General features: G+C 35.7%; 1 protein-coding gene and 1 pseudogene across 5 annotated transcripts in view; both read right to left on the reverse strand.

Annotated features, from left to right (window-relative positions):
• The window catches only part of Slf2 (SMC5/6 complex localization factor 2), a 50,065-nt gene that overhangs the window by 9,872 nt on the left and 15,103 nt on the right, over positions 1 to 25,090 (reverse strand). For 4 of the 5 annotated variants that reach the window (XM_005333674.5, XM_078024832.1, XM_021731900.3 and 1 more), the window contains 11 exons: positions 24,725 to 24,892; positions 23,792 to 23,894; positions 18,443 to 18,518; positions 17,030 to 17,171; positions 9,009 to 9,111; positions 8,008 to 8,184; positions 6,308 to 6,405; positions 5,247 to 5,334; positions 3,713 to 3,844; positions 3,285 to 3,362; positions 2,195 to 2,281 (listed from right to left, as the gene is read on the reverse strand). In XM_005333674.5, the coding sequence (XP_005333731.1) occupies positions 2,195 to 2,281; positions 3,285 to 3,362; positions 3,713 to 3,844; positions 5,247 to 5,334; positions 6,308 to 6,405; positions 8,008 to 8,184; positions 9,009 to 9,111; positions 17,030 to 17,171; positions 18,443 to 18,518; positions 23,792 to 23,894; positions 24,725 to 24,892 (1,252 nt within the window). Of the gene's footprint in view, positions 1 to 2,194; positions 2,282 to 3,284; positions 3,363 to 3,712; positions 3,845 to 5,246; positions 5,335 to 6,297; positions 6,406 to 8,007; positions 8,185 to 9,008; positions 9,112 to 17,029; positions 17,172 to 18,442; positions 18,519 to 23,791; positions 23,895 to 24,724; positions 24,893 to 25,090 lie in introns of those variants that run through there. The other variant, XM_040272759.2, reaches the window with a different exon arrangement.
• LOC101967596 (ribose-phosphate pyrophosphokinase 1 pseudogene) lies at positions 12,735 to 17,023 on the reverse strand (annotated as a pseudogene).

The following is a 25,090-nucleotide window of genomic DNA, read 5'->3' on the forward strand; positions in this document are numbered from 1 at the left end:
TCCACAAACCACTGTTGTCAATTCCACTGTAAATAAGAGAAGCCTTGGTACTAATCTATGCTAGGCCCTTGGTTTTAAGAAACATAAAGAATGTGTGTAATCTCAGTGATTTGGGAGGCTGAGGCAGGAGGTGGTCCATGGTAAGCATGTCTGTCAGTAGTGGTCACAACCACCAAGTTCAGAATGTGCTTTGAGATGTAGGGCTTCCCTTCTAAGGCAAAGAGTTATCCTATATGTGTATCTGGAAATCTGAAATGTGTTCTAATTTCTACAATTATATTTCTGTACTTAACTTCAATGCACTAAAGTAAATATATACTATATCCAAATGCGTATTAACCAAATGACTAGCCTTTACAGCTAATTAATGTGAGAGATAAAAGTTACAATGCTGAGAGACAATGACAAGCCAAACACCAGAGGAACAAAAGAATTCACTTTACATTACAAAAACTAAAAGATGATTTGGAAACTAAAAAATCCTTTTGAGTTTTAAAAAAGCATTATTTAATTTTGTTTCAGGAAAAACTCACATAATTAATACTAAAGTTGCTTTCCTACCCTATGGTTCATAAATTTGGTTTTTCTACTATCTTTTAAGTATACAAAAACCTTTGAAGAAACAAAACAAAAAAACTAGCAGGCTTGAATCATTTCCATTCTACAGCTCAGAATAGGTGACCCAGAGATTTGAAGGGTCAAATGAAATATTCAAAGAATAATAGTTGCCTGGTTGGGTGTAATGCCTGTAATCCCATGACTTGGGAGGCCGAGGCAGGAGGAATGCAAGTTCAAAGCCAGTCTCAGCAATTTAGCAAGGCCCTAAGCAACTTAGTGAGACCCTGTCTCAAAAAATAAAATGGGCTGGGGATGTGGCTCAGTGGTTAAGTGCCCCTGGGTTCAATCCCTAATACCAAAAACAACAACAAAAAAACTCAGCTAACCTTATTTCTTCTTTAAACAAGTTTTCAACCATTATAAAAATTTTTAGATTTTCTTTTTTTTAAAATTTGTTTTAATAGTTACACATGACAGTACAATGATCTTGACATATTTAAATCAAATGGGGCATTATAAAATTTTATAGCTACTATTTTTTAGTTATATCTTTATTTAAACAATGGTTCAATCCTTGATACTTTGACACTATCTTAAGCATAAGGGCTTTAATATGTACTATGGGAAAAAAAACTAAGAAATTCCACTAGAAAGAATTTTTTCTCTTTTGGTATCTGGAGTTTCAGAATAAAAAACAAAATGTATTTGCTTTTGAGATTTTTTTTCTCTGTCAATCTAGCTAGAAAAGTACTTAGCAGAAGATGATTTGTTATTAAGAAAGTCTTGGCCTAGGGTTGTAGCTCAGTGGTAGAGTGCTTGCCTTGAATGTGTGAGACACTGGGTTTGATCCTTAGCACCACACAAAAATAAAGGTATTGTGACCATCTACAGCTAAAAAAAAAAAAAAAAATCTAAAAAAATATTTTTTTTTTTTTAAAAAAAGAGAAGAATCTTTTATTTATTTATTTTGAAGTGTTGGGAATCTAGAGCCTTGGCATGCTAGGCAAGTGCTCTACCAGAGCATTAAATAAATCCCCTGCCCTTTTTATTGAGGCAGGGCCTTACTAAGTTGCCAAGGCTAACCTCAAACTTGTGATCCTCCTGCCTCAGCCTCCTGAATGACTGGGATTACAGGTGTGCACCACCATGCCCAGCACTTATTACTCTTTTTTTTTCTAAAAGAGAAGCTTACGTGGTTTTCTTCCTTAAATTTTCTTTCTTTTTTTGATCCTTAGCACCACACAAAAATAAAGGTATTGTGTCCATCTACAACTAAAATTAAAAAAAAAAAAAAAAATCTAAAAATATAATTTTTTTTAAAAAGAGAAGAATCTTTTATTTATTTATTTTGCAGTGTTGGGAATCTAGGGCCTTAAATTTATAAAAATCTTTGTTTGGATTGAACCCAGGGGAACTTTACCACTGAGCTACACATCCCCAGTCCTTTTCATTTTTTTATTTTGAGATAGGGCCTTACTAAATTGCTGAGGCTGGCCTCAAACTTGCAATCCTTCTGCTTTAGGCTCCCAAATTCCTGGGAATTACAGGTGTGTGTCACCATGCTTGGCTTCTGCTTTTAAATATTAATGTAACCAAGACTTAACACAAAAACTAATTTAAAAAAAACCACACTTACCTTAGTTCTGTAAAAAAGTCTTGCATCTTCCCTAATATCACATTTAACATGCTTTTCCAAAGCCCCACAGAGTAGCACGAAGTGCTTCTGTAAAAGACAAAACAAATGCAAGGGATGAAAACAATTCTTAAGCATTACAAATTAATAAAGAATTAGGTAATTAGAACAATTAAGTAATTTAAAAAAAAAAATCTATCATTCTCCAGTTAGCAATTTCTGATGTTAATCATCCAACATAATATCAGTCCTATCAGTGTTACTTCCATGATAACAGGATGGTTGTGGTCTATTGCTTGTTAAATGTAAAAATATACATAATCCACGACTGATGGTGCACACTTGTAATCCAGTTACTTGGGAGACTGAGGTAGGAGGATCATGAATTTGAGGCCAGCCTAATCAACTTAAATTAAAAGGAGGACTGGGAATGTAGCTCAGTGGTAAAGCACCTCAGGTTCAATCCCCAGTATCAAAACTGTAACATGTGGATATAATTTGGAAATTAAACCCACTCCTAAAGTGGCATGGCTTAACATCAGTTTAGTGTTGAAGGCAAATATTATTTCTCTTTTTTTTTATTTTTTAGGTACTGGCAACTAAACCTAGGGGTGCTTAACCACTGAGCCACATCCCCAGCCCTTTTTTGTTGTATTGAGAGACAGGGTCTCACTGAGTTGCTGAAGGTGGCTTTGAACTCAACAATCCTCCTGCTTCAGCCTCCTGATCTGCTGGTATTATAGGCATGCATCAACATGCCCAGCCAAATGTTATTTCTTTAAAAAGAATAGAAAGAAAAAAGAAATGTGAAAAGAGATGAGAAGAAATCAGCTAAAAGCTGCCCAAATGATATCTGGTGACCTTGGTTATGAATATATTATACTGTTGCCAAGTTATGATGGGTAAACTGTACTCCAACCAACTGAACTAACATTTGTTGACAAATAATTCTTGTTGATATGATATGTTTGCAGGTTACTATCACTCCCCTCTTTTCAGTTAACCTTTATTAAGTATTCTCCTAACTAAAGCATGCTCATTCATTCTAGCAATAGTTACACCTTTTAAAACACAACCATTAAACATTACCTACCCGTTGTCCAGAAGAAAAAGAATGAGAACAACTAACTTCACCAACTAAATGAAGAAGAATGTAGGTCAGGTAATATGCCTGTTAGAGAAATAAATAAAATTAATACCTAGGAATTAGCTAGCACTGATGTCACTCATAATTTACCCATTAAGAAAGTGGTTTGGGAGGATAAAGAATTTAATCCAGCTAGTAAGAAAGAGAAAGACATGCATTTAAATTAGGCCTTTTAAAGATTTCTAACTCAAGTGCATCCTTCACAACTACCCTAGTACAGAGCTACAAAAATTCCTTCCAGTTTTACATTATCAACAACCATCCTTTTTACCTAAATTCTTAGCTCTCAATTTTACTGAGTTATGTCACGACAGTAATTAAAAGAAAAAAAAAATCACTTTATGCACTTATGTACTCTTTAAGATTCTAGATACCTGCTTTTCAAGTTCTAAATGAAGACTGTCATCAATAGTGCCATTTGGTTGTTCAGCCCTTTTCTTTAAGACCATTTTCTTCAACAAATCAGAAGGCTTCATTTGCACAAGATATCGATGCAGGACGGATATCTATCAAAAGAAAAAGGAGAGAATGAATAATGCTAAGCAATACAGTTGTTTAGGCTACTTTTCCCTAGTGTTCCCCACTGTTCATTTTGCCTTCTCTAATTGGTCCTCTTTAGCTTTTTTTTTTTTTAATAGTCCAGTGATACTCATTTCCTCTTTACTTAAAAGTCCTCAAATACTTAAAATGAGATTTTAAGTTAAAGATTTAGTACTTATAAATAGGATAAATGTTTAGAAGGCCCAATAACAGAAATAACAAATTTCTTTGTGAAATTATTTGAAAAACAGTGAAGTTCAATTTCTTAGTGGATAGAAATCACTAAATTCTGAAAAGAATCATTATAAAGAGTTAAAAAAAATCTAGACGGTGTAATTCAAATATGAATTAGTGAATCTCAGGATTTACTATTAGTATTACTTTTAAATTCAGAATTTTTTTTATATCTTTATTTTATTTATTTATTTTATGTGGTGCTGAGGATCGAACCCAAGTACCTTGCACATGTTAGGTGAGTGCTCTGCCACTGGGCCATAACCCCAGCCCCAGGACTTATTTTTATGTTCTTTTTTACATGGGTGATAAAGGAAAAAGTTGCAACAAACAAAATTAAGAACCTGGGCTGGGGATGTGGCTCAAGCGGTAGCGCGCTCGCCTGGCATGCCTGCAGCCCGGGTTCGATCCTCAGCACCACATACAAACAAAGATGTTGTGTCCGCCAATAACTGAAAAATAAATATTAAAATTCTCTCTCTCTCCTCTCTCTCTCCCCCTCTCACTCTCTCTTTAAAAAAAAAAAAAAAAAAAAAAAATTAAGAACCTGATAGAGTATCTTATACTAACTGCATTCAAACAAGAACCCTTTATTTTTAATTTATCTTTTTTTTTTAATAGTAGCACTATGTGCCAATAATAGGTTCTCTTTTATGTTTTTTTTTAAATTGGTGCACTATAATTACACATAACAGTGGGATTTATTGCGACATAATTCTACTTGCAAATTAATTTGATCAATCTCATTCCCTGGTGCCTCCCCTTTCCTTCCTCTCATCCCCCACCCCCCAAATTCCTTCTTCTAGTCTAATAGTCTCCCTTCTATTATTATTTTAACGAGTGCATTATAAACATACATAAAAGTGGGATTCCCTACTGCTATATCTGTACATGGACATAACATAATTTGGTCAATTTTATTCTCCAGTACCTCTTGCATTCCTTCCTCCTTCCCTCTTGATACCATTCCTTTGCTCTATTAGTCTCCTGTTAAGAAACTGGATCTTGTTAGGCAAGTACCATGCTAAAGATTATATGAATAGTAACATGACTAAGGGTTTTTGACTTAGGAGTCAATATTTCTACACTTCACTACCATCACCACATTAAAAAAGAAAAAAGTAGTACTTATACCTGCAGATTATTGGCATTTGGGACATCTTCATGTTTCTCATCCAAAAGCTTTGAAATTATCACTAGACTGAGGCACTGTCTGAGTTGCCTGAAATTAGAATTTTTAAGTATTTAGAAAGCTGGGCTGGCGAAACAGCTCAGTTGGTGGAGTACTTGCCTCATATGTACAAGGCCCCAGTTCAATCCCCAGCACCACAAAAACAATAACAATAACATTTTAATCAATATCACTTGAGAAACAAATGAATGGGCCAAAAGTTGTTCTAGTTCTAACTGTAAATATAAGCAATGTCTCAAGAGAAGGCTATATAATTCATTCATTTTGTAAAAAAAAAAAATTCTTAGTTGTAGTTGGACACAATATCTTTGTTTTTATGTGGTGCTGAAGATGGAACCCAGTGCCTCACATATGTAAGGCAAGTGCTCTACTACTGAGCCACAGCCCCAGCCCTAATTCATTCATTTTTACAGTATTCGTCATCTATTATCAGCTAAACTAAAACTCAAAAGTATCACAGTAAGGTTCAGTGCTGCATTCCTATAATCCCAGCTACTCAGAAGGCTAAGGCAGGAGGATCACAAGTGTGAGGCCAGCCTAGGCAACAAAAAAGTGGCTGGAGATGTAGCACAGTGGTAATGGTGGTAGGAGAGGGGTATGTAGGAGGAGGATTACAGAATGACTTGAATTAAAAATGAGAATCAGTTGGATGTGTGGTGTATACTAGTAATTCCAGCAACATGGGAGGCTGAGGCAGGAAGATCACAAATTTGAGGCCAGCCTTGGCAATTTACCAAGACCCTACGCAACTTATCAAGACTCTATCTCAAAATAAAAAATACAAAGGGCTGGAGATGTAGCTCAAGTACTCCTGGGTTTAATACCCAATTAAAAAAAAAAACAATCAAAATCAGGTTATAAATGCTTTTACCCTCAACTGAATATGATTAACAATTGGCTCTTATGTAACATTCAAAGAATGGTGATTGAAAATAAAGGACCCAAAAGTATTTATCATTATAAACATAAAATTTCTTAATGTTTCATTCTCACTTTTCAATACCTTCCACGTGATGTCCAGTTAGGGACTAGCTGTACCAACCACAGAAGATTATGAGGATGGCTGGAGAGTTCATTTATGCCCAGACAGAGTTCAGGTACCTGAGAAAAAAGAAATGTGCAAGATTTTTTCCCCAACAGAACAGCAGATAATCAAATCTACATCCCTTCCTATTCTAATGGAAGCATTAACAAAATAGAATGCTCAATTTTTGAAAATGCACGGAATCTAGAACCTGCTGAAAGGCATACAACACAGATTCTGTACTATCATAAACCAAATGTATTCATCAGAAATTCACTTGGCTTTCATATTTTGTCATAACATATCTTTAAACAATCCTTATTGGAAGAATAAAGCAATCTAAACACAAATGCCAGTTTCCAGATGTGTATAATGAGAACTGCACAAAATCATATATGCTTTTGACCTGGAATTTCTTGCACTTTAGGGATCCTACTCCAGCATTTCATTTTATCTATTTGTTTGGTGGTGGTAGGGTGAGGTGGGGGCTTAACAGAAAATTGAACACAGGGGCATTACCACTGAGTTACATCCCCAGCCCTTTTTATTTCTTGAGACAGGTTCTTGCTAAATTGTTTAGGACCTCGCTGAGTTGCTGTGGCTGGCCTTGAACTTGCAATCCTCTAATCTCAACCTCCCAAGTCACTAGGATTATAGGCATGCACCACCATGTCCAGCTTCAAGTATTTTTGAAAGCCTAACAGTTGCCAGGTACAGTGGCATACACAGCTTGGGAGGCTGAGGCAGGAGGACTGCAAGTTCAAAGCCAGCCAGGCCCTAAGCAACTTAGCAGGACCCTGCCTCAAAAAAAAAAAAAAAAGAAAGAAAGAAAGAAAAAGAAAAGAGCTGGGGATATGGCTCCGTGGTGAAGCACCCCTGGGTTCAATCCCAGGTACCAAAGGGGAAGAAAAAAACCTAATAGTTGGTTCAGAATAATCTTATAAGTAGGGGAATTGTGGGGTGGGAGTAACAGTAAACAAGACTGATTTTGTTTTGATAATTTTTGAAGCTGGCTAGTAGCTACTTAAGAGTTTATTACACTCTCCCTACTATTGTGTTTTTAATTTTCCATAAAAAGTGGTGGAAAAATTTAAAAGTTCTATATAAAAATTGTACATGGCTACTCCACATGGCTACTCAAGTTCAACTTCAATTCTAGCCTTAAGTATGAATTATTCCCTAATTTTACTTAGGTCTCTTTGCTCAAAAGTCACTTCAGAAAGGTCTTCCCCTGACTGCCTCATATGAAATAACCTGGCATCCATATCTTTCTACTCTCTCTACCCACGTCCTGCTTTTAATTTGCAACACTTAATTACAACCTGATATGTTATTTCAATCTATCTTATCATTTAACTCTGAGTAGGATAAAAACTTCATGAAGGCAAGGGCATTGTCTTTTCCACAGCTGGGTTTCTAGCACCTATCACATGAATACCTGCCCATAGTAAATCCTCAATAAATACATCTCTGTTGAATGAATAGCTGCAGTTTTAGAAAATAAATATTTTAAATTTATATAATACAGGTTCCAGGAAACATAGCCCCTTCCACAGTCTCTTTTCCACTTGTTAAAGATTTTAACTGAGCTTAGGAACAATTTTAATTCTGTATGCACTATGAAAGTCAAATTGTGATGCTATTCAAAAGACCAATACTCAAGTTTTAAGTAATGTTACCTTTGTGTTCCAATCTCTGATATTCTTCATCAGGTTTATCAGGAGGCTCTGAAAGTCAACTAGAGGAATCTGTTTCAGCTGTTTTTCCAAACTCATTTTAAACAACATCAAAATCAGCAACATTATTTCACGGTCTTGGTAACCTTCTGGATGTATGGATGTACACAAGCCTAGAAACTTTTTGACACAAATGCAGACAAAGCAACTTAAGAAGGTTTATTTTACTTGATGAATTTTAATTGTAAAATCTTTTTAGCAAAAGAGAAATCTACATAAAACAAGTATCAGATATCCAGAAAAGGGGGCCCAGAAATGCTCTTCTTGCTAATAAGCTGAATTAAATGATAAATATTTTTTCTTTCAAGATTCTGTTAATGGGGGCTGGGGATGTGGCTCAAGATTTTAAAGATTCTGTTAATGGTTCAGTATTACTTATTTGACATTTGATTCAGCCATGAAAATGTTTTACAGTTATTATTATTATTATTATTTTTTGGTGCTGGGGATTGAACTCAGGGGCACTTGACCACTGAGCCATCACCTCCCCAGCCCGTTTTGTATTTTATTTAGAGACAGGGTCTCACTGAGTTGCTCAGCACCTCGCTTTTGCTAAGGCTGGCTTTGAACTTGCAATCCTCTTGCCTTAGTCTCCCAAGCCACTGGGATTATAAGTATATGCCACCATGCCCAGCTAACAGTTATTATTCTTGATCACTAAATTATACTGAGATACTTTTGTCTTTACATACCCCAATTCCAAAAAGGAATTGGTCTCAAAACTACTTTAATGATGTAACACTGACCTAAAGTTCCCTTCTGCTCTTAATATTTAAACAAAAATAAAAACAGCAAAAACGCACCTTCAATAAAAGATTAATTATTGCTAAGAAATTTTATTAGGTAAGAAACTATTTTTTTCCTTTCTCTTTTCTTTTGGTTACTATTAACCATCTAGCTCTGTCTGCTAAGGACACATACACACACAAACTCTTTTTTCCTACCTTAACCACATTTAAAATGTTGGTTTCAGGAAGAGTTGAAAAAATTGGCTTATAAGATGAATCTTCACTTCCTTTCTCCCCCAATGTTGTCTGTGTTTCAGAACTGTTGAGAAGTGAATAAAGTAATGTGAAATTAGGCAGAAAAATGATTACTCATTTTAAGAAATACTGAACACTACTTAAAAAAAAAAAGTTGTTCAAGATGCCCAGTTTAACTTTTTTTTCTTTTTTCTTAAAATTACACTCTAGTGAGAAATAATTCACATACAGTAAAAGGAACGTACCTATTTAAAGTTTTGATGAGTGTGTATACTAATATAATCATCATTCAAATCAAGAAATAGAACATTTCTATGATTCCCCAAGGTCCCTTCATGCCAGAAACAAGTCAATCTGCTATTCCCCACTGGTAGCAAACACTAATCTGAGTTCCATCTCTGCATTAGTTTTCCTTTGAACCAGTTACTTTTTACTAGGTACTATCATTAATGCTCTTGGTGTCAGAAAGCTATGTAAGGAGGTGGCTTTGATGACAAAATTTTAAATGCCTAAAGAAACTGCCACAGTGTATGAAGAAATAATTCTTAACGCTTTCCAATTTGGGTTGAAGTTGTCAGTAAAGGTTCATGGAAGAGGAGATGCATGAACTTGGTTTTTGAAAGATATTTTTAATTTTTTGAAAAAATATGTATTCATGTTTAAAAAAAATCAAAACATATCAAGGCACAGAACTCTGTGAAAAATGTTCTCCCAACCTAGCTCCCTTTCACCACCCATTTGCTCAATTACTATTAGTGTTAGTCCCTTCCTTCCAGAAGCATTTTTTATTAACAAGAATGAGTTAGGCAGGAGTGGGCATGCCAGTTAATACTCAGGCAGCTGAGGCAGAAGAACTGTAAACTTAAGGCCAGAATGAATAATTTAGGGAGACCTTGTCTCAAAAGGAAAAGGGCTAGATGTGTAGTTCCATGGTATGGCACTTCCCTAGCAAGCCTGAGGCTCTGGGTTCAATCCCCACAACTGCGCACACACACACACACACACACACACACACACACACACACAAATAAGAATATATATCCTCTTGCAGTGTAAGAAATACATCTGGTCTTTGAACCCAGGCACAGAACTCCTAAAACCCTCAGAATTTCTGACAGGAGTAAAAAGAACCTCTTTTGTTAAATCTCCTTCAACCATAACTGAGTTCATGCTAATGAGGTGACTACTATAGGATGGGGTCTACTGCCAACCTGTGATGAGAGGGTTAAAACTTTGAGCCCACCCAGAGGGGCCAGAGATCAGGTTAATTATCAAGTGGCCACTGCTTTAGTCAATCATCTTTATGTAATAGAAACTCCATAAAACCCCTAAAGTTTGGAAATCTTCTGGATTAGTTAACACTGACAGATGATGGGAGGGGTGGTAGACTTGGACAGCATGGGATGTTCCAGGCATACTCTCCTCAAGCCTTGTCCTAGGCTTCTCTTCCATTTGGCTGTTCCTGAGTTGTATCATTTACAATAAATTGGTAATAGTAAATAAACTGTTTTCCCAAGTTCTGTGAGCTATTCAATAATTTTATTGAACCTAAAGTGGGGACTATAGGACTTCCCAATTTATAGCTCACTGGTCAGAAGTATGGGAGATCCAGATTTGTGACTGGCATAAGTGGGGACAGTCTTGTGGGCCTGAGCCTTTCACTGGAGTCCACACTAACTCTGCTCCAGAATCAAATTAAACCATAGGACACCTGGTTGGGGTCTATAGAAAACTGGAGAATTACAATGTGTGGAAAACCCATACAACTAGTGTCAGAAATGTTTTCTGGTACTGAGTATTGAATCAGGGATGCATTACCACTGAGCTACATCCCTAGTCCTTTTCACTTTATTTATTCATTTTTTGTGGTTTTAGGGATTTAATCCAGGGGCACTCTACCATTAAGCTATATTTCCATCTCTTTTTATTTTGAGAAAGGGTTTCCTTAAGTTGCTGAGGCTGGCCTCAAATTTGCAATTCTCCTGCTTCAGCCTCCCCAGTAACTGTGACTATAGACATGTACCACCACACCGGGAAAAAAACTTTCTTTCTCTCTCTCTTTTTTTTGGTACTAGGATTAAACCTAGGGCACTTAACCACTGAACCACATCTGTAGCCCTTTTTATTTTTTATTTTGAGGCAGGGTCTCACTAAATTGCTTAGTCTTGCTAAGATGCTGAGGCTAGCCTTGAATTTGCAATCCTCCTGCTTCAGCCAGTGATGGAATTACAGAAGTATACCACTGCACCTGGCAATAACTTTCTTATTCTTTTTTTAAAAAAAGTTTTAAGTGGACACAATATCTGTATTTTACATTTCTTATTTGGTGCTGAGGATCAAACCTAGTGCCTCGTGCATGCTAGGCGAGCACTCTACCATTGAGCCACAACTCCAGGCCCAATTTTCTTATTCTTAAAAATAGCAATTTAGGCTAATGTGGTGGCACTTATATATAATCCCAGTGACTCAGGTGGCTGAGGCAGGAGGATTGCAAATTCGTACGATATTAGTGTCAGCAACTTAGCTAGACCCTCAGTAACTTAGATTTTTTTTATCTCAAATAAAAAAAAAATAAAAATGATTGGGGAATACAGTTCAGTGACAAAGTGCTCCTGGGTTCAATTCCCTTTACAAAACAAAAGGAAACAGAGCAAAACCCTACTTTGAAGTCCCTTGTGCCCCTTCCTAGCTGTATAAACCGGGGGCAAGTTAACCTTAACCTTAATATTAACCTTTCTGTACCTTAATATTAACCTTTCTGTGCCCCACTTACTCAAAATGGGAATGAAATACTATAAATATTTGCAGTTACTATTAAGTGAGATATTATGTTCAGATCTTAGAATAACATATGGCATATAGCAAAAACCACGTAAGGGCTAAAAACTATGATGTGGAGGGAAAAGGAGTAGACCAATTAGCTTAGAACGAAAGTCTGAGAGCAAAACAGAAAACAGATCAGAGTAAAATTGCAAAATCTTAAATATGGGATGCGAAAGGGAGAGAAAATTGTTTCTTACAGTGAAACTAATATCTTGGAGGTAGAAAGATGGTAGAGAATAAGAAATTTCACCAGGCTAGGCATGAAAAAGAAAATCTGAATTAGAAAACTGATACTGGGAATAAAAAGGAAGAAATAGTTATGAGATAAGGAGGAGGAGGAGGAACACAGGAATGTGAGAATTGAACTGAAACAAATTTGGATGTACTTAGTACTCAAAGTCTGTGTATAGGAATACAAAGGAAATACAAGCTACATGGTCAAGCAGATGACAATGATGGTCAAGAAAAGAAATGTACCAGTATCCCTGATATATCCCAGAGTATCTAACAATCTACAAACATTTTTAGAACTTCCTATAATGAATACTTATACACAAGCAAAACTATGTTTTGTGTGAGTTCTGATTAAAAAGAAGAGTGAGCTATGATCATATATCAACAGGATTCAGACTCATTCTTATGTTATTAAACAGACATTTCATTACATTGCTGTCATTTCTATGCCACTCTTTTACTGACCTGTTCCCAATCTTTACTCAGTGAAGCAACAGTGCTACAGCCACAACTTCCCTGTCCAATCATTAAACCTAAATGATGCAACTTTTCAATTTTAAATACTAATAAAACATTGTTTGATTTTGCCAAATATTATTTGCATTATTATGTATTGAAGGAATCACTATGTATCTTTAATTTGTTGTTTATTTCAACTACTGTATATACTTTCAACAGTTAAGAAAAACTCAAATCTATTGCATACAACATAAAAAATTACCACAGAGTTCATTAAAATGTTAACTAATAAAGTAGTTGGTATTTTAAATGTTTATATTATGCAGAAATACAAGGTAAATTTTTTATCATAGATGTTTAAGAGTATTCTAGTTATATGTGGGAGAAATGTGGGGTTTTTGCATGGGCTGCAAAGGCATTAAGTTTTTTATTTAAAGTGATGAAACAGGGGCTGGGGGTGTAGTTCAGTAGTAGAACACTTGCCTAGCATGTGTGAGACCCTGGGTTCAATCCCTAGCATCACAAAGGGGGGTAAAAGTGGAGTATAACCTCCATTTAAAAATTTGCTATCCATCATATATTCAGATATAAATGACATCTGAAGATGCAAGATGAAAAAAGAACCTGAGAAATGAAGAATTTTTTGGACATGCCAAATTATAATAGTATGCATTTTTCTCTTAAGTGAAGCTGAATATATTTTCTTTTTCTTTCTTTCTTTTTAAAATTATTTTTTAGTTGTAGTTGGACACAATATCTTTATTATTTTATTCATTTTTATGTGGTGCTGAGGATCGAACCCAGGCCTTTGCATGAATATATTTTCATAATATTTAAGAATTGCTCTTATATCCTTTTCTATACGTTTTTCATTTCCTTTGCCACTTTCCTAATAGGTTATTTATCTTTTTCTTGCTGATTTGACATTAAGTTTCATATACACAGCTTCTCATACACACACACACTTTTTACCCTCCCTCTCCATTTTGCAGTTTTTCTTTCATATTGTTTATAATGATTTTGCATGCAGATTTTTTTCAAATGTGGTCAAATAAGTTAATATTTCTTTTTATGGAAGGTATTATATAAAACCATCTTCCTCTCTTCAAAGATTATAAAAAAAAATCCTGCCAGTTTCTTCTATTACTTTTATGTTTTCATTGTACACATTTAAAATCTTTGATCTGTAACTTTGAGTTATAAATCTAAATTTTCTTCCAGGCAGCTAGTAGGTTTTCCAGATATAGGATAATACTGGATATTGAAGAGCTCACTCTTTTTGGACTTCTCTATTTTGTTCCACTGATGGAACTTTTGTATCCTCCCAATTGTAATATACTGCTTTATGATCTTCTTGGGCCAGTCCTGCCTCATAATTTTTAACAGAAATGTCAGGTCATTGGAGAGGCCAAACAGATTCCAGGAAGAAAGAAGAAAGTTAAGCTACAGCAAAATATCTAATGTGAATATTAGCAATTACAAAGCAGGAAGCAAATTTGTGTTCTAGAAAACTATGGTACAATGATTGTTTGGGCCCAAGAGGATATCTGGCCAGGAAAAGGTCAAAATGGCTGAAGTTGTAAAGTCATAGAAAGGAATAGGTACAAAGGAAATACAAGCTACATGGTCAAGCAGATGACAATGAATCAGGCTTCTTCCTCCCAAAAAACATTTGCTGCACTGTGCTACCCCCTCCTCCCTCAGGATCCCACCCAACAGATTTTTCAGGCTGAGTTGCCTGCTCCTGCCTTAACAGGGTGCTTGCTCAGGAGAATAGGTTTGGGGGTTGCCCAGGGCTCTTGTTCTTAATTTATCATAGATCTTGGAGAACTTGTCACACATGGGCTGCTTTGTTGCTAGTTGTTCTGACAAAGAAAAATCCCCAAAGCATTCACATGCAAAGTCTGAGCTTCCCCAATCATTCAAACAGCCTTATTCAACACCCTCATAAGTCTGAGATCTTGCAGCAGCTGAACTCTAGTTAAAGCTGCAAAGTTCACAAAATCATTACGGAAACCAGAATGAGACAATGCAGTTAAAGAAATCCCAGCAGTTAATCTCAATCTATCTTCCCCTGGTTTACAATAAACTCTTATTTACATGATGTGGGATATAGAAAGCTATACTAGAGCAAGCTGGGTCTTATGCTGAATTTGCTATCAAATACCAAGGGAAACAAGGGGTAGAATTGATTTCATTTTTAAAAAAGCCTCAAGTTATTCTATTACAAAGGAACATGGTGAATAGGTAGGAAACAGATTCCCCATTATGAGTTCTCCTGATGGCTTCTGCAAGGATCATAGAGATGTCTATCACCTGTAATTTAGAGCAATGCTTCATCTTGTCCTCCTGAGGTATGGTATTGGTAACCACTACTGCTTCAAAACATGCATTATTGATTCGAGAAATGGCTGGGCCAGAAAAGATTCCATGAGTCAAGACAGCATAAACTCTGGTCGCTCCAGCTGAGAGAAGTTTGTCAGCTTCATGGCAAGTTGTGCCACATATGTCAGCCATGTCATCCACAAGGACAGCCACTCAATCCTTCACATCTCCCACTAGCACCATGCGGTCCACTTCTTCTTCCGTTATTTGTGAATCAAGGCAAAGTCCACGATCAACCTGTCTGCAATGGAGGTCACTCCCTTGGCTCCACCAGCAACAGGTGACACAACAGTGCAATTCCTCCATTCAAAGATATTCTCCCTAATCCACTTCAGGACAGCTGGCTCTGCATACAGATTGTCCACTGCGATATCAAAAAAGCCCTGAATTTGAGAAGCATGCAGATCCATGGTGATGATATGATCTGCACTAGCTACAGACAGCATATTTGCAACAAGCTTAGCTGAGATTGGTGCTCAGCTCTTTTCCTTCTTATTCTGCCGGGTGTAAGGGAAACATGGGATGTCTGCAGTAACCCGGCTGGCTGAAGCAATTTTGCAGGCATTAATCATGATCAAAAGCTCCATTTGATTGTCATTGATTTCACCACAACCACTTTGAATGATGTAGACATCTTCTCCATGTACACTTTCACCAATTTCCATAGAGGTCTCCTGGTTGCTGAATTTCTTAGTCACCACCTTGCCTAGCTCCAGGCCCAAGTGGTCAGCAATTTTCTGGGTAAGTCCTGATGAGAGCTGCCACTGAAGATTTTGATATTCAGCATCTTGGGCAATTATCCTAGACACTCATCGCTCATCGATCACTGCTGCTGCAGAGACCAGAACCGAAGTCGGCCCAAAGACTTAATACTGACCGCTTTGCATTGCTACTCCGCCATCTTCAGGATCTCATTATAAATAATGTGTAATTTTCATATTAGAACTATGACAGGCTTTCCCCTAAAGTCCTTTTTGTCCTTTAGTAATGTTTTACCTACATACACACACACACACACACACACACACACACACACACACACACACACACACACTCTCTCTCTCTCTCTCTCTCTCTCTTCCAGTTGAGTTTATTCCTAGGTATTTCTTTAAGAAAAAATTACTGTCAATGAAAATTTTAATTAAAAAATTTACTGTCTTATCTTTCAGTGTTATCATTTAAATTAGCTGCAGATCAGCTATGTAAGGGTTATTGGTTTTTCATAAATTCTGTATGCTGGCACCGATATCAAATTCTATTTTTCATCGTTTTTCAACTGATTATACAATTCTACGTATGGATTAAATCACTTATCAAATAAATGATTTATCATCAACTTCTTTCTGATTTTTATATGCTATTTCTTTCCTCTTGCCAATGACTTTGGTCAATATCTACAAAACAATGAGTAATCTTACTTTTTGGGGGGGTGGGGCTGCTGGGGGTTGAACACAGGGGTTCTTTATCACTGAACTATATCCCCAGACCTTTTCATTTTATTTTGAGTCAGGGTCTCACTAAGTTCCCAAGGCTGGCCTTGAACTAGTGATCCTTTTACCTCAGCATACCCAGTCACTGGGATTATAGATACGTGCCACCACACCACACCTGGATTTAAAAAACCTTTTTATGGGAGCCGAGTGTGGTGGCATGCACCTGTAATCCCAGTGACTTGGGAGGCTGAGGCAAGAAGATTACAAGTTTGAAGCCAGCCTCAGCAACTCAGTGAGACCCTGTTTCAAAACAAAAAAATAGGAAGAGCTGAGAATGTGGCTCAGTGGTTAAGCACCCCTGGGTTCAATTCCTAGTATCAAAAAACAAAAACAAAACAAAACAAAAAACAGAAAAACCACAACATTTTATGGAGATGTTTCTATCATTTCCCTGTTAAACATGATAATGGCTTTTAGATTAAGACAGATGTTAAAAATGTATCTATTTTAAGATTGATCTCAACTCCAAGAGATTCCTTTAAAATAATAAAGAACAATACTGAACTCATTAAACCAATATCAACTGTTATTTTATGTAACTTATTTTAAAATGTTGTTTGGGGAGTTAATTAAGAAAAGGAAACTTACACTAGATTGTCTTCATTAAAGTCTGGTTGAAGATTCTCCAGAGGAAACAAAGATCTAAAATCAATCCCCATATTGAAAAACACAGCTGCTATATCAGACAATGATGGGATCCAAGGCCAAATTGGTGAGTCACTGAAAGTATCTGGTTAACAGAAGAAAATATTTTATTCCAAATCATTGGTCTACAAACCCCATATTTGCAAAATGATAGCCTGCTTGTAAAACATAGATTATTAAAATGATTTTATAAAATATCATCTGCTAATAATGTTAATAATATAGTTTAAGTTACAGAATGATCAAAGGAATTATAGATTTTCAAACAAGTATGAAGGAAATGACTTTAATGAAGAAACTACCTGAGAGTGATAGATGAGTGTAACTCAGAAGGAAGTAATCATTTTGTTTTGTTGTTGCTGTTGTTGTTTTTTGGATACAGGGTCTCACTATGTTGCCTAGGCTGGCCTTGAACTGGTTAGCTCAAGTGATCCTGCTGCCTCTCTCCAGCCTCAGTCATATCCAGCTTGAAGTAATATATTTTGAAATGAACGGATATAACAATGGTAAAATCCCAACCACCATCCACATAGGAAGATTCTATTATGTTTATAAGTCTTAACTCTCCCAAACTAGTAATCAAGTAAACCATAATGCTTCTTTTATTTAATATAAGGGTTCTCAAAGGTGAAAAAGCAACTATCACACTTTTGCAATAGATGCTTTCAATATGCATTAGTGCAATATCAATACAATATTGTTGCTCACCAAAAAGCCAATTAAAGTTAATTGGTTGAGGGGCTGGGACTGTGGCTCAGTGGTAGAGCACTTGCCTAGCATGTGTGAGGCACTGGGTTTGAGCCTCAGCACCACATAAAAAAAATAAATAAAATAAAGGTATTGTATCCATCTACAATTAAAAAAAATTTTTAATTAATTTTTAAAATAAATCTTAATTATTTCCATTTATTGCTCCAAAATAGGCCATGATTTGCTAAATATTAAGAAAAGGTTGCCACTTGCAAAATCTTACACTGCCTTTTATGAATGCAACTAAAAAAATATAGATACCAGTACATTTTTTTTGCAGTAGCAGACTGGATTGAACCCAGTAATGCTCTACCATTGAGCTATATCGCTGGCCTTTTTTATTTTGAGACAGGGTCTTGCTAAATTGCCCAGGCTGGCCTCAACTTGCAATACTAAGGAACTGAAGTAGCTAGGATTATAAGCATGCCCCACCATACCCCACACATATACTCACTTTTTATTGGAGTTCATTTCATCATTAAAGATATTTGGTTACAAAACAATTTTTTAATTCAACATCTCCAAATACACTAACATTTAGAATATGAAAGATCGAGAAATAACCAATATACATGCTATAAATCACAGCAAAATTTATATACTTACCATTTCTAATTGTTATTTCCATCAACGTACTTAAAATTTGCACGGACACAATACAGTCTGTATGAACTGACATCATCTGTTCAAAATAAATGGCAAGAGTATTAAAACATGAGCATTTATACTTCCCAGGCACATATAAAGATGTTTATAGTTAATACTTATAGTAATGTTGTGAGGTAGTCCTCATTACATGTATGAGAAAATATAGATTAAATACCTTGCCCAATGTAACACATGTGATACATGGAAGACGTGGAATTTAAATTCAGGTCTCATTCCAAAGTCAGGGCTCTTTCTATTCTGTTACCCTTTTTTTTTTAAAACAACTTTCATTTATAATTAGACAACTATAACATTTGAAACCATCAAAAAATGCCTCTCCTGGATACATGATGACATGAAACCAAGACCCACATAAGTCTGCCAGGTTTAACATTACATAATAGGCAAAAATCAAACCACAAACTAGTAAAATATTTGAAAAGACACAAATATACAACCTAATATACTAATATACTTTTAAAAAAAATTCTTCTTATAGTTGTTGATGGATCTTTTTTTTAAATACTTTTTTTAGTAGTAGTAAGACACCATAACTTTATTTATTTTTATGTGGTGCCAAGTATCCAACAAGTGCCTCACACATGCTAGGTGAGTGTTCTACTGCTGAGCCACAAACCCAGCCCCCTGTTGATGGATCTTTATTTATTTATATGGGGTGCTGAGACTTGAACCCAGTGCCTCACACACGCTAGGCAAGTGCTCTACCACTAAGCCACAATCCCAGCCCTACTAATATACTTTTGTTTTTTAAATTATTTATTTATTTTGATATGAGGTCTTATTATGTTGCCCAGGCTCATATTTCTGGGCTTAAGCAATTCTCCTGGTACAGCTTCCTAAAGAGTTGGGACTTCAGGGATGTACCACTGTGCTGGCTTACCAATGCACTTTTTAAAAGATGCTCAATGTTACTAGCAAACAAAGAGATGCAATGGAAAACAATGACAAGATATTATTATTTGACCTCAAATTTAGCAAAGATCAGAATGTTGATAATACTGTGTTCACAAGAGTACCAGAAAAGAGATAAGAAGTCTATGCCTACTGTTGAGTGCAATTCTGTAAAAATTTTTAAGTAATTTAGTAATACTTAAGTCAAATCATTGTATTTGCACTTTGATCTAGTCAGTCTTTTTACATATAGGAATTTAGATGCAGAGAAATAACTCTCAGAAGACCACCAAAACCTCATGTTTAAAAGCTGTTAGGCGGGGCATGTAGCTCAGTGTAGAGTGCTTGCTGAGCTTGCCAACTTTTTTTTTCTTTTTGGGTACCATGGATTGAACTCAGGGACACTCAACCACTGAGCCACATTCCTAGCCCTATCTTGTATTTTATTTAGAGACAGGGTCTGAGTTACTTAGTGTCTTGCTTCTGCTAAGGCTGGCTTTGAACTCATGATCCTCCTGCCTCAGCCTCCCAAGCTGCTGGAATTACAGGCACGTATGCCTGACTTAATTATTATCTTTTTCTTTTGTCAAAGATTAAGTTTATAGTAAATTTAAAATGTAAGGGGGAAAAACCCAAATTCTGATCTCAATTAGGTGTATGACTATAAGATTTCAAAAACAATCTATGTGAAAAAAAATGTCTTTATCTTGTTTGTGCTGTTAAGTTCTGCTACCAGGAACTTACTAAAAAAGACATGCTGCACAAAGGACAAAGTTCGGATAACAGTTTTTTGCTTTTGTTTTTTGTACTAGGGATTGAACCCAGAGATGCTTAACCACTGAGCCATGTCCCCAACCCTTTTTTGTGTTTTATTTAGAGACAGAATCTCCCTGACTTTCTTAGGGCCTCACTAAATTGCTGAGACTAGCTTTGAACTTGTGATCCTCCTGCCTCAGCCTCCCAAGCCACTGGGATTACAGGCATGTGCCACCATGCCTGGCTTGGATAACAATCTTTTAATGATGGGTGAGGAATTCTAGGATGAGCAATACAATAATTTCAGAAAATTATATAAACGTGTAATATGCTATACAACAAATCTAATGTCTATCAAATTAAGACTGGTTTAAATAAATGTTAAGCAGCCTGACAAAGGAATACTATAAGGTCATTAAAAACGATAAAAAGAAAAATGTTTTACACTACGATCATAGTTTGTTATCTGAAATAAACAAGTTATAAAACATATTCATGTATTGTTTATACTTATTTACACAGTAAATTTTGTTGTTGTTGTTTTTGTAGTGGGGATTGAATCCAGGGGCCCTTTACACTGAGCCACATCCCCAGGCCTCTTTTCCCCCATTTTTTATTTTAAGAGAGCATCTTATTAAGTTGCTGAGGCTGGCCTCAAACTTGTGATCCTCCTGCCTCCACTGGGATTATAGGCATACATCATTTGTGCCTAGATATCCAGTAATTTTTGTACGTAGAGAGCAACCTAGAAAACATTGACCAAAATGTTAACAGATCCTGAAAATTAAGATTTGACATACATTCAGACAGCTTTAAAAAAAAAATTTTTTTTCTCTCTCCATTTCACTTGAATTTTTCACAATAAAATTATTTTCTTTTGAAAATGGCTAAAAAAATTTTTTTTAAGTAGTAAACTTTATGGTCTGGTCTACTACATTTAAACACACATGATAAAAAAAGTCACAAAAATGTGAATATTTTTATTAGATTTTAAACAAATTTACAAAATAGTTGTTACAAAATAGTAAGATGAATTTGGACATATTTTCTTTTTCTTTTTTTTTTTTAAAGACAGAGAGAGAGAGAGAGAATTTTTAATATTTATTTATTTATTTTTTAGTTCTCGGTGGACATAACATCTTTGTATGTGGTGCTGAGGATCGAACCCAGGCCGCACGCATGCCAGGCGAGTGCACTACCACTTGAGCCACATCCCCAGCCCGAATTTGGACATATTTTCTAAAAAATAATCATAAGTTGGTAAAGCCTTTCTACCATGAAATGGATTTACAATAGAAAAGGAAAAAGGAGACAATGTGTCATATATAGAGAAAATACTTAGTGACTGATTATTAATTTGGTTTTCAAAGAATGAAATGAGTATAAAAAAATAACAAGAAGATATGCTTGTTATGTCATAATAGCAACTTTAAAGTCTACACTGAGGGGATGAGGTTGTGGCTCAGCAGTAGAGCGCACGCCTAGCACGTGCGAGGCCCTGGGTTCGTTCCTCAGCACCACATAAAAATAAATAAAGATATTGAGTCCAACTACAACTTAAAAAAAATAAATATTAAAAAAAATAAATAAAGTCTACATTAATAGACCCACATCAACAAGATGAAAATTAGCATAGATAAATACAAAGTCATACTTGTAAGTTTAAGAAAAGATATATATAATTGGAGATAAAGAAGCCCTGGCATGATAGCAAATGAAGTTTTGAAATACATGGTTGAGATAGATGGAAGTGTGTCACTGGAAACTGCTGGAAGACAAGACTTTATCTGGAACATATCATTTGTGGTGGGAGGTGGAACAACTTAGGAGTAACATTGACAAGGTAAAGATCACTCAGAAAGATGATCAAGATAGTAAAGGGATGAGAGAATATTTAGAGTGGGGAAGGATGAGGGTAGTGATAACTATTAAAAATAACTGCAAGACTATCTCCCACTGGGAAAACTTAACCTACTAATTTTCTTCCTAATACTTAACATCTAACATATTTATAAATGGTTCAAGCACACATTTGTTTATTGTCTGTATTCTCAATACTAGAATGTGAGCTTCTTGAGATCAGAGAGCCTGATTTTTTTTTCACTGCTGTTTTCTCCAGTGCCTGGCACAGGTGACACTCAAAACTGAAAAAAAAAAAAAGAATCAAAATCCATACAATGTAGTCTCTAGTTCTTGCCAAATATAACTTGAAATGCTGTATTAAAGCCCAATGTAGAAACTTCATGTTTTTTCCACTTCTCAGTTTGCGCATAATTATGGTTCTCTGATACGCAACTTTTACATACTGTTATTTTACCCTAACACATACTTGTTAACTCTAACACATATTCAGGATTTTATTAAAATGGAACATCCCAGCAACCTGATAAAAATATTTGTATCGTTCATAGTTTTAGTTTCTAAAAGAATGACAATTGCAACCCACCTGGGCATAACTATATTACTTGTCAATATAGAACCTAGTGTAGTGTAAAAAGCCCTTACACAGCCTCTCAGCTCTGCCAACAAACATATTTTACTCCTGAATAGGTATTTTCTGGATGATAGAAATGTCAAGAATAGTAAATTCTAATTTGAAGTTTTCGATCTGAAAGTCCAAATTATAGTAACAACAGGTTTCTATATATAAAATCAATAATACCATTATAAAATTATAATTTATATACAATAAAAATAAGTATTTATGTGAATTTAAGTATTACATATGCATGGAGAAAAGAAAAGTTGTATTTGCATTAAAATATACACATGAATAAAGAATATTTACCATAAACATGAAAAAAGTTCAAAAGAAATTAAAGGACCTTCCTAAGTCTATGTGCCTGCAATACTGATTTTTCCAGTATACCAGTGTGACAAAAGCATCTAATTGTGTGAAACATTATTTTTATCCTGACCTGAACATGATCTACATTATCATTTTATGTATGTGTACATGAGTGTGGGGGGGGGCGGTGAGGCAGGGGGGTACTGCTACCACTGTATGACTCTAACCCTTTAAATTTTTTAAAATTTTGAGTCAAGGTTTGAAGCCCAGGCAGGCCTCAAACTTGTAATGCTCTTGCCTCAGCCACCTGAGTTTCTGGTATTACAGGCATGTGCCATTGTACCCAGCTCATTATCATATTCTTCCATTTATTTTGCAGTACTAGGGATTGAACCGAAGGGTGCTGTACCACTGAGGTACATCCCAAGACCTTTTTTTAATTTTGAGATAGGATCTTGGTAAATTGCCTAGGCTGGCCTTGAGCTTGGCAATCCTCCTGCCTTAGCCTCCTGAGTTAGTGGAATTATATGTGTGTGCCACTATGCCCAGCTCATTATAATTTTCTTTAGAATTTCTTTATACTGATTTGACATTTTTTTTTAGATTTTGACACAGGGCCTCACTATGTTGCTGTGATTGGCCTGGGATCCTCCTGCCTCAGCCTCCTGAGTCTCTGGGATTATAGGCATGCACTACTGTATCCAGCTCATCACACTGACCTTTCCTCCCTCATTCTAGGTCATTGAAACCAAGGTTTGATGAGCTAATATTTTTTTCTAGAAGCATACAAAAAAATTATATTTAAATAGTTTATTTTTGGCTGAGGAAGAGAACTACCAAACATTTCTTACCCGAAACAGCCACTTTAATACAGGTATAGGACACTGAACATAATGGTAAGCAGAGGTGAGGAAACCTTGTGTTGTCAAAAAAATCTGATCTGTTTTTCCCGATCTGAAAAAATAAAGTAAAACAAATGTGAGTGTTTTCATGGCAAAACACTTCCACCATCACCACATCTGATAAAATCAGGAAAATGAGAAAATTATCCCTAGTCTACGGAAGTGGACTATACACCAATATTGATTGGTTACTCAAGAAAAAAAAAAAATCAATTCATGGCGTAAAGCTGATTCAATCTGTTGGCCTAACTCTATAATTATCTGATGGACAAAATAATTCTAATGTTGTATGGGATTTTGGGAAATTAGAACATAAAAGCTGAGCTCCAATAATACCTGAAGCAATGAGGTGCAAAGAATGGTGAAGAACAAATATAGTGAAAACAACATACCAGCCCTGAACTTCCTATTTCTGTACTACTATTTTTTTGGTACTGGGAACTTAACCCAGGGGCTATTTACCACTGAGCTACAGCCCCAGCCCAGCCCTTTTTATTTTGAACAGAGTTTCACTAAGTTGCTGAAGTTGGCCTTGATCTTGTAATCCTCGCTTCAGCCTCCAGTGATGTTGGGATTACAGGCCAGCACCACCACATCTGGCTAACCTGTTTCTTTACTTCTTTCACATAAGAAAGTAGTATGTTTATTAAGTCCCTGCTATTTTAACAGTCTAATATTATGCACTGATCATAAGCCCAACTAACAAGAGCACGTGATATGCCAAAAAACTATTAAGAAAAACACAAAGAACAATAAAAAGATTAGGAAACTAGATAGATCATAATAGAAATTAACCTTTTAGAAAATTACATTGGTCAAGTCTTTTAGGATAATTTTTGCCCCCTGCCCAGTCTCCCAAAAGCAAGCCTACTTTCTACTTACTTGAGAATAAGCTTTTCTACAGCACTTTGTCCAATAAAACCAGAGTCTCTTAAATCCAAGGTATACTGATTGAAAATTTTCCCAGAGTTGAGAAAATTAAATATTTCTTCACCTGGATGATGATCAGGAATAGCATCAATTGTAACTGAAAATTTCTTAAGAAATTCCCTGAAATAAAAAAAGTCATTGAATACCAAATAGTTATACTGCATATGGTTTGGTACTTAAAACATTGTTAGAATCAATGTTAATCCCAGATTAGAACACTAGCATAAGGAAAAGTTGTTTTGCTCCTCCCCCTCACTGTCCATACTACTCAAAAGTCATTGAATAAATCTGTATGAAAAGGAACCATAACCCAAAGAA

Source organism: Ictidomys tridecemlineatus, chromosome 1, assembly GCF_052094955.1.
Source record: "Ictidomys tridecemlineatus isolate mIctTri1 chromosome 1, mIctTri1.hap1, whole genome shotgun sequence".
NCBI lineage: Eukaryota > Metazoa > Chordata > Mammalia > Rodentia > Sciuridae > Ictidomys > Ictidomys tridecemlineatus.